The sequence below is a fragment of the Chaetodon auriga genome, chromosome 1 (assembly GCF_051107435.1).
Source record: "Chaetodon auriga isolate fChaAug3 chromosome 1, fChaAug3.hap1, whole genome shotgun sequence".
In the NCBI taxonomy this organism is placed as follows: domain Eukaryota; kingdom Metazoa; phylum Chordata; class Actinopteri; order Chaetodontiformes; family Chaetodontidae; genus Chaetodon; species Chaetodon auriga.
In genome coordinates, this window is record NC_135074.1 from 32,018,677 (window position 1) to 32,027,926 (window position 9,250).

The 9,250-nt window shown below is 42.3% G+C and overlaps 2 protein-coding genes across 2 annotated transcripts; both read right to left on the bottom strand.

Moving 5' to 3' along the window:
* Positions 1-420: 420 nt before the first annotated feature.
* Positions 421-2,494, bottom strand: LOC143325649 (retinal cone rhodopsin-sensitive cGMP 3',5'-cyclic phosphodiesterase subunit gamma-like). The gene is made up of 4 exons (XM_076738884.1): positions 2,397-2,494; positions 1,090-1,201; positions 968-1,005; positions 421-886 (listed from the first exon to the last, which is right to left on the bottom strand). The coding sequence occupies exons 2-4, from the start codon at positions 1,191-1,193 to the stop codon at positions 810-812; spliced, it is 219 nt and encodes a 72-aa protein (XP_076594999.1). The 5' UTR covers positions 1,194-1,201; positions 2,397-2,494; the 3' UTR covers positions 421-809.
* A 4,319-nt stretch (positions 2,495-6,813) lies between these two features.
* Positions 6,814-9,012, bottom strand: LOC143323494 (retinal cone rhodopsin-sensitive cGMP 3',5'-cyclic phosphodiesterase subunit gamma-like). Its single transcript, XM_076735366.1, has 4 exons — positions 8,877-9,012; positions 7,748-7,859; positions 7,622-7,656; positions 6,814-7,532 (listed from the first exon to the last, which is right to left on the bottom strand). Exons 2-4 carry the CDS (start codon positions 7,855-7,857, stop codon positions 7,456-7,458), a joined length of 222 nt encoding a protein of 73 aa, XP_076591481.1. The 5' UTR covers positions 7,858-7,859; positions 8,877-9,012; the 3' UTR covers positions 6,814-7,455.
* Between the last annotated feature and the right edge of the window lie 238 nt (positions 9,013-9,250).

Genomic DNA, 9,250 nt, shown 5'->3' on the forward strand with positions numbered 1-9,250 from the left:
ACAATTACAGTCTGAAAACTAGTTTTTGGCACAATAAAGCAGGACAGGCCTCAGCTGATACTGAGCTTCAGAGATGTGAATACTACAGCACGTCTACAGTTAATCAGATTAACTAAAAACAAGCGACACTGAGAAACTGGTCATCCAGCTTTGATCCAGAGCAGCTGGGTTACGAATCAGTGACTGGTGTTATTTCACTCGTGGGCTACAAGGTCTTGTTTTCCAAGAGGTGCATAAACTCAAACATGTTACGTGTTCACTGACACATATGGATCTGTCTGTGGGAAGCTATAATATCATCACCAATAACCAATCAATACCAGTCAGATTGCTCCAGCTGATGAAGGTTAACTATCCTCTAACTTAATGAAAGTTAAAAAAAAAAAAAAAAACACAGGCAAGTCGGAGGGCTGAGGAAAATAGTTTTTATATAAACCAGCATGATTATACATACTGCATTTACTGTGGCTGTCTACATTACAGGTGATCTGGTTACAGGATAGTGAGAGGAACATTTTCTACATCATGATTTCACATTTATTTTATAGCAAATATAGATATTTGTTGTAAATAGCACCTAGAAAAATAGATAGAATAAAGTAATTTCTCTGTTCTGGCTTTGACTGTGGCAGGTCTGGTTCACAGAGAGGCTCCATGTGACCCCGAGGCTGCAGAGATCTGTCCCACAGCGACCGCTGCACCGATGCCTGGTGGATTCGCTCCTCCAGCTTCGAACGCGCTCCTCATCCTCAGCGTGCTGTGACATCACATCTGTGCAGGTTCGGGGTGGGAGCTCGAGTCCAGCAGGTCTAAACGATTCCAAACTGAGCCAGGTCGCTCAGCTCCATGTCCCCGAACGCCTCCCAGGGGCAGACCACCGCGGAGTCTGCAGGACAGGGACGCCAAACGCTGAGTCCACACATCTAAACATGGAAAACTTCAGACTAGACATGAAATTGAGCCTCACCTCCAAGACCCTCCATCCCGGGGACGTCGTTATCGAACCTTTGTGGAGAAAAACGGAAAGCAGAGTGAAAAACTGTGAATGTCAGAGTTGTTGGACGAGCGGACGTGGACGCTCAGTCTCACCCCTTCTGTCCAGCTTTGGGAGCCTTGCTCTTGAACTGACGGGTCTCCTTCTGCTTGAACTTTGGGGGGGCGGCCTTGGAGCCTTCAGCTGCTGCTGCGTTCATGTTGGAGACTTTCAATCAAAAAGAAAGAAACATGTTTTTTACTCATCACGGATGCTGCAGATCGACGAGCTGATGCCCCCAAACAAATCGTTTCCACGTGCTCCAGTGGCTCAAACTTAATCTTCTTCTGTTTTCAGCTTCTTTCGTTAAGTAACTATTGATAACCTGTCTTGATCTAAGTGCTCTTCTTATCTGCTTACGTGTCATAAACTCTCTCCATATTTGATGCTGTTAATCCTATTTGTGTCAGGCCTAAAGCCAGAGGTCGGCTCAGGAGGTCGAGGATCAAAATCTGCACCAAACAAGATCTCATTGATCCATTTCATGTTCTGGGACGAAGGCGGATTAAGATGAGGATTATAATCTATTCTTTAAAAGATAATATTCAACAAATTTAGCAGCTGAACATCCATGAACCTCGTCAGTGGATTCAAACTGGGTCAGCGGTTAAAGATGAATCTCCAGTTTAACACTCAAGCTTAAACACCTCAAATGAATTGTTCAGTTCATATAAAGTCGAGAAGAATGAGGAACATCCTTCATGATTATTACCAGAAAAAAGACTCAGAGAGCAAATGAAGTGAGAGAACAGCCCAAAAAGAACATTTTACATCACAAAATGAGGGAAAACATCACAAGGTTGAACTTATTAATCAGGTACATTCAGTAACAGTTATAGTCTGCAAATTTTATTATGGTTAACAAATGAATTAATGATTATTTCTGTTCCCATTTTCAACTTTTGACCTCAGATCTGAAATCTATGACATTTATGAAAAGTCACACCTCTAATCTAAATAGAAGTCACAGGTTTGGTCACACGTCCTGAATTTAAATGGTTTAATTAAATTAAACAGTGCAAATGAAAAATCTGAAAAATCTGAACAAATCAAACAAAGTGCTTCAGTGTCTTGAGTGATTATTTAGAAAAGTAATAAAACAATGATTTAAAATTCCATCAAGCATTAAAACCGTCATATTTCACATTTCATATCGATCATGGAGTCATTTCTCAGCTGTTATCAGACATTGGAGGTTTAAACTGTGCAGAAAGATGCAAAAACTCATTTGTGTGCTAATACAAATGACTAATACACAATCTGAATACCACGTTACTCTAAAAAACTACTGAAAGTTTAGAAAAAGACGGATGGAGTGAGAAGACGTGAAGAAGCTCGACTGCTCTCAGAAAAACACACTTACTTGTTTTGTGGTGAGACTGAACGTCAAAGAAATTTCTCTTTGCAGAGAAGAAGCAAAAAAGCAGCTGCAAGACAAAGATGGAGTCTTTCTTCTCACAGTGTCTCTCTTCTGTGGAATCATCACGCCGTCAGCCCGCCTTTATACAGCAGCTCAGCCGCCTCCCACTTACTGCTCGTTGAAACACGGCGGTCATAAAATCACGAGGGCTGATGGGTATTTTGAGTGGCGGCTTACAAACGAAGCCTGACTGGCCAAAGATAATCACATTAAAATACTGAGTCAAACATCCAGCAGTGTTTGTTTTCCTGCTGTGTTTCCTCCAATCATAACATGATGCTTTTCAACAGGTGAGACTTCACAGAAATGAATCCTACACAGACTGAAGTTTGTCGTCTGGGCAGTTTCATTCACTCAAAGCTGATGATCAAATGAAATAGAAATGACGCTCAGCTGGTTCACATACTTATTAATTTGCTGCAGCAGGGATTGAGGCTGTACAGGACAGCACGGTGAGAGGACAGAGGATTACAGGTAATAATCTCTGGTGCTGTACAGTTAGAGAGATCATGAGACCTTTGCATAACGAGGAACGTGAGCTGTGTGAGGCTCTGCAGCATCCCATTAACAGCAGAGGCTGAACGATGCCGTGTTTGAGGCTGTGAGGGCTTCAGGAGGTAAACAGACAGAAGTGACTGCAAACACAATCCATCAGAGACCACAGGCAACAAGAAATAACCGCCGCCGTGTCAAAACGACTCTGTGTGCAGAGAAAAACACAGATTTGTCCTTAAAAAGAGCTCAAGCACACGACACATCTTCACAACAATCACTTTTAAAACACAGCGAGAGAAAATCTGCACAATCTCCCAACTATTCAACAGAAAATCAAATCTGTAAACAGGCTGAATCTGACACCTGCAGAGGAGAAACCACGTCCCCTGGAGTCTGCAGACGTCCTCTGTCTGTGAGTTTTTAATGAGCAGTGCAGATCGTTCAGGGATTATGACGAGTTTTTACATGTAAGACGACATTTTTAACACAGAACAACAGTCTCTGGACGTCTCCTCCAGGATATTCAGCGTGCACGTGACATATTGAAGTTTTACACTGCAGCTCGTTTGGGTTCTTGTGTGTTTACGTCTTTGCACATTGTAATTGCATGTATTCAGTATAACATGTGACGTGTGGAGATAGACAGAAGAAATACATAAGGCAGAAATTTGGGAAAATGTTTATAAAATGACACGAAAGACGTCGAGAAAACAGTGAAGCAGCCAAACAAAACACTTCTTCACTCTGTGAACACAAACAAAATTCTTTTGGAGGAGCTTCAGGTTACTTCTGGGTCCAAACTTCCACGTCTGAAGCTTTGGCTCGTTAAGAACGCCTCCATGTTGTTCATTATTCAGAGTGTTCACCACTTCATAGTGTTGTCTGACTGAATCCAGAGCTGTCAAATTATCTGACGGTGCAGAAAACAAATAAAAACTGACCGAATGAAGACCTGCTGTCATAAAAAAAGACAAATATGCACAATACCTGCTGTAGAAATGAGTTTTTTAAGCTCTTTAACTATCAAAGACAGATTCTGTTTCACATTCTTAACTTGACTTATATAATATGTAAACATTACACAATGTGAAAACTGTGGCAGCCAACACGTCTGCGTTCACCTGAGCAGGCTTAACAGGAGGCTGTCTGAAAATACATCATCCTCAGCACAGCCAGTATGAATGAGTGGATTATATACAAGACTTAGTGGTGTATAAAGACAGTGAAGACAGAGAACTTTAACTCTCCTCCAGGTTGACAAACTCACAGTGAGTCTTCACTCTTATCCCTTTTTTCTGTGTTAGTGACAAACAGTTTAGACAATATTCGGTATCTATGAGGATGTGATTTACCTCTTCATCAAATGTCCTATGAATGAAAATCTGAGCTCTAGCGCTGGAAATCAGACTGACCTCTGTTAATCTTGCAGGTCGCTAATGGCCGGTAGGCACGTGCAGTGGGCCTCGCCTTTAGGTAAGCAGAAAGCAGAACGTGTCGAAAGACGAGTCGAATCAAGTGAAAAGACGACGGCATGAACCAGCTCAACCAGCCTCAGATGCATTTCCACAGAAGTCAAACAAAAGACACTTTTGCGTCTCAAATGAAACAAAAAGTTTCCCTCTGAGGTTCTTTCCGTCGATGTTTGTTGGATTCTGGTTGAAGAAAGAGTCACAGGTTGTTTTGCTTGACAGATTTTCTCGTTCGTTTGATTTCATAAAGCCTTAAATATGTTTCCTCAAAAATCATTTAGTGTTCATACAGGAGACCCTCACGACTCCTTCCTCCTCCTCCTTTCTGTTTTGTGTTTCATCTCTTGATCTTAAAGTCTCAGTATGTTTCAGACAAAGTGCTCGTCTGATCGTCCATCAGTGTCTGAAAACCTTTTTTCTGCTGCGTCCAACAGTTTTGTTTTTGTCATTTTCCCAAACAGACAATGTGACACTCTGAACTTCTCTCTCAAGCTTTCTGTGAGCACCTGAACGCATCGTGAATGCCCACTGTCTCTCTGTATGACTGATTTTTAATATCATGGAATGAAAACAGTAAAAATGTGTTTGAAGAGAGATAATAACTTTACTTTGCCTCGTTAAGGAGCTGCATTTCATTGGCTCGCTGCTCTGTCTTCCTCCCCTGCAGACTCTGCGGTGGTCTGTCCCTGGGAGGCGTTTGGAGACATGGAGCTCAGTGACCTGGCTCAGTTTGGCATCGTCTAGACCCGCTTGACCAGAGCTGGGCATTTTACGGCCCACCCTTAGGGCATCCCACTCCTGACACCAGGTGTAAAGATGGCGAGCGGGTCGAGGAGGAAGGCAGAGGCTGATACAGGCTGAAGTATCACCACGTGGTGTTTTACTGTGGAGAAACCAGGACTATTTACAGACTGACAGAGAAATAATGTTGAGTTGTAAAAAAAATAATGACTTAAAGAAAATTAAAGAATTAGATAACGGCTCAAGAAAACAACATAAACAATGACAAAAGCAAACTAAGCTAGAAACTAGTGATGGGTCGTACTGTGCCGACACTTCGGAGCGATACCGCAATGATCCGCTCACACGTCGCGGGTTAGTGTTGGTGCTTTGTTGGTTTGTGTGTGACACAGAGGTGTGTTTTGTTTTACTGCTGCTTATTTTAATGGAGCCTGTGAGAAAGAGAAAGTTTATGATCTGATGTCTCCCAGTAAAATAAGTCCACTAGCATTTATTGAGATGAATTGATTTCTTCTTCAGTCCCATGGCTGCACTGCCACTCATTACATTTTCTGTGCCGTCCTCAGTGAACTCTCCATCATACCATTCACTTGAGTGTGTGCAAGAACACTGTGCGCAATAAATCATTAACCGGTCACTCTGCATCTGAGTCTGCATCTGAGTCCTAATTACAACCTCGCTCTCAACAATATAGTAATTAAAAAGGCAAGCAGCGTCACAATATATGAGAAACTGTTGGTATTCATGTTCAAAGAATCCGATCAGGTGGACTTGTGCCATCATATGAACAAGGAAAGCCATTCCACACTCAGTGGTCCAGTATTTTACTTCATCCCAGCCCAAGTTTACGTGCTGACGTACGTTTCATCATGTTTGTGTGAACACCTTACGCCTCCCAAAATGTACAAACTTCTGAAATTGTGAGAAAAATCTGTGTAGTGTGGAGATCTGTCAGAGGAAATAAAGCTCCTGATGTAGGTGATGTTAGTGATGTAAACTGCTGCCACAGAACGACAAATCTAAAAAATAAATGTGTTATAATATAAAAACGGTCAGAAAAAGTCTGTTTCCCATGTTTGCTTCATAGAGGTTTGTTGAGTTAACGTTCCCATCTGCGATACAGCCTTTCAATCAGAGCAGCAGGGCTTTTTTCTACCAAGAGAAAGACACTCAGCACCTCTTGTTGGACACATACTGTGGACAGCAGGACAGAAGACAAACTCTGTCTACGTGCACACAGTGAGTGGCTTCAGTTTGTTAACACTGTCTTAAAGCCGAATTAATCAATGTATGAGATAAACGATCCAAACTGTTGAGCAAAGACTGCTGCCTTCTTACTGAGAGGCTTTTCTCACAGAAGCGTCTTTATATTAGAATCATGGAGACGTTGAAGTCAGGACGTGTCTCTGTCCTGTGATATGTCTCAGGGGTCGTAGAGTGATTTGAGGTTTTTAAGCTGCAGACTAAAACTATACTCATATTATTTGGTTTACTCTTAATATTGTATCACCATTATTTGTGTTGTGTCAACACAAATAAGAGACTGATCAATCAATTGATCGACCAACCAATCATCAATCAACAGTAATATGGACTCTGAGTGTTTTACTGTGCATGAAATTGTTTTCTAAAGAAAAGCAAGATTCAGACCAGAATAATGTGGCTAAAACACAATTTATTATCACATATAACCACAGAGTACACGACTCTACTTGATGTGATTACATAGATAGATAGATAGATTGATAGATAGATAGACAGATAGATAGATTGATAGATAGATAGATAGATAGATAGATAGATAGATAGATTGATAGATTGATAGATATGCACAATAAGATATTTACAGGTGGAGGTGATCTACCCACTTTAAGTAAAGGATTCCCAGTTGTTTACTGATCATCCATCAAACCTAAGCAGCGGTACAGTGTGTTACACTTTTACACAGATGCTGGGCTACACAGGACGACAAAGCCACAACAGGGACTTCCTGTGATGTCATTCAGGTGTACTTAAAGATGATATAGAGCTCAGAGAGATGCTAATACTTCCAGGTGTTGAGGTATACTGGCCCAGGACAGAAGAAGAGTCATTCTTGGGGGCTGCTGTCCAAGAGCTTCTCCCTCCACTTGTTGAGGGGAGAGGAAAGAATCCGTCTCCGTCCATCAGTCGTCCTTAAATGGTACCCATTCAGACTCGTCTCTGCACCCAAAGAGGGCAGGACTCATGAGGAGAGAAAACAAAAAGCTGCTGGATCGCAGCCAGCAGGAATCAACTGTGTCCATTCGGCACAAGGTCTAGACGATGCCGAACTGAGCCAGGTCGCTCAGCTCCATGTCGCCAAACGCCTCCCAGGGGCAGACGACGGCTGCGTCTGCGGGAGAGGAAGCGCAGGTTAGAGGACGTTACCTTCAACGACGAATTATTCACCGCTTTTCAGTCACTGCTTTGACTGATAGTTACCTCCAAGGCCGTCCATCCCTGGAACATCATCGAACCTGAAAGGACAGAGAGAGACGTTGAGACCTTTCCTCTCCGTTGGACCCTTTGTGGTGGTGTCGTGCTTTGCTCCCTGTGCTTTAGACTCACCCCTTCTGTCCAGCTTTGGGAGCCTTGCTCTTGAACTGCCTGGTCTCCTTCTGCTTGAACTTGGGAGGAGCGGCCTTGGAGCCTCCAGGTGCTGCTGCTGCTGCGTTCATGTCTATGAAAGATTCAGATATTAAGTGACAAAGAAAAAGCAGAAAACTTATTGAAATATGTCTTAAGTTGTCATGATGAGCCTTGTTTACCCATTTCAGGCTGCAGTCCCCATCAGCTCCAGTGTCCCTCCTCAACTAATCCCCTCACCTAATCCCCTCGCCAACTGTCTTATCTCATATGCTCCAGTAATTAGTTATAATTAGCTGGCAGAGTTAAATTTTCTAGTCTGTTATGTCAGTAAGGTGAGCTGTAGAGTGACGTCAGCTAAGTCTTAAAATCTGTCATCTTGAGGGAGTTTCAGGCAGAACCTATTTATGATAGAACAACAGCTGGAAGCATCGGCTTACTGGAGAATTGGTTTGATTGACAGCTGTTATAATACATGACTATATTATACATAACAGCCAGTAAAACCTCAGATGAGCATTTTTATATTTGTCTTCATGTACAGATTAATTTAATAGGATAAAACATGTTACTTAATGAGCTTCAGAGATGTTGGTGGAGATGGTGAACCTCAGTCTTCATGCTAAGATAATCATGATCCTGTTCAAACTCCAGACACGACACACAGACAGAGGCATCAACTTAAGGAGGCAAATAAATGTGTTTCCCAAAATGTCAGCTTAAAAGCATAAGAAGAAAAGTTTTTAAATATTAACCCCAAAATATCAAAGAGCAGCGAAGATGAACCCAGATTTTTCTGGTTAGAGCTTCTGAAAATAAATATGTGCTGAAAACAGTTACGGTCCAGTTATTGTGTTCATGATGAGTAAATGTTTTTTTAGACAACATTCGATCAACAGGTTGTCGTTATGTCTAATTCAACAGCAACATATTTAAAAATAAAGTCCAACTTGTGGCATCAGTGCATTCTAACATCTCACGCTTCCTCCATTCAGTAGCTTCAGAGGAAATGCATGAAGCACTTCCTTAGAAGCTGCATGAACTTCTGAAACGTCCCTCATAAACACATAGAAACCAGGTGCAGTCTCTGCTGCCGTGTGATCACACTCACCTGCGAGGTAGTTTTTGTGGGGGTCTGGATCGGCGAAGCGAAGCTGCCTGGAAGCGCTGAGCAAAGGAAGAACAGCAAAACAAAGAGAAGCTTCTCTTTCTTCTTGCTGCCTCTCGGTCCTGTGCTCTCCCTCAGCCGCCGGGTCTTATATACCCGCCGTGCTCATCGACAAAGTCCTTAATGGAGTTGAGATGGAGTATTTTCAGGGATAATCTGATGATCATGAGAACAGCCCGTACGTGTGGTGCAACATGTACTTTAGACATCAAGTCCCTGTTTGTCCCGAGTCTTCTAGAAGATGTGATGCATTCGCGCTCATCGCTTATTTAAGTTTATTGACGGAGATGATGATGATGATGACAGCAGAGGGGAAT

Coding starts and splice junctions, on each gene's coding strand:
- LOC143325649 (XM_076738884.1), bottom strand. CDS start 1,193: ATGAACGCAGCAGCAGCTGAAGGCTCCAAGGCCGCCCCCCCAAAGTTC. Junction 1,006..1,089: donor CCCAAAGCTGGACAGAAGGG/GTGAGACTGAGC, acceptor TTCTCCACAAAG/GTTCGATAACGACGTCCCCG. Junction 887..967: donor CGGGATGGAGGGTCTTGGAG/GTGAGGCTCAAT, acceptor CCTGTCCTGCAG/ACTCCGCGGTGGTCTGCCCC.
- LOC143323494 (XM_076735366.1), bottom strand. CDS start 7,857: ATGAACGCAGCAGCAGCAGCACCTGGAGGCTCCAAGGCCGCTCCTCCC. Junction 7,657..7,747: donor CCCAAAGCTGGACAGAAGGG/GTGAGTCTAAAG, acceptor CTGTCCTTTCAG/GTTCGATGATGTTCCAGGGA. Junction 7,533..7,621: donor AGGGATGGACGGCCTTGGAG/GTAACTATCAGT, acceptor CCTCTCCCGCAG/ACGCAGCCGTCGTCTGCCCC.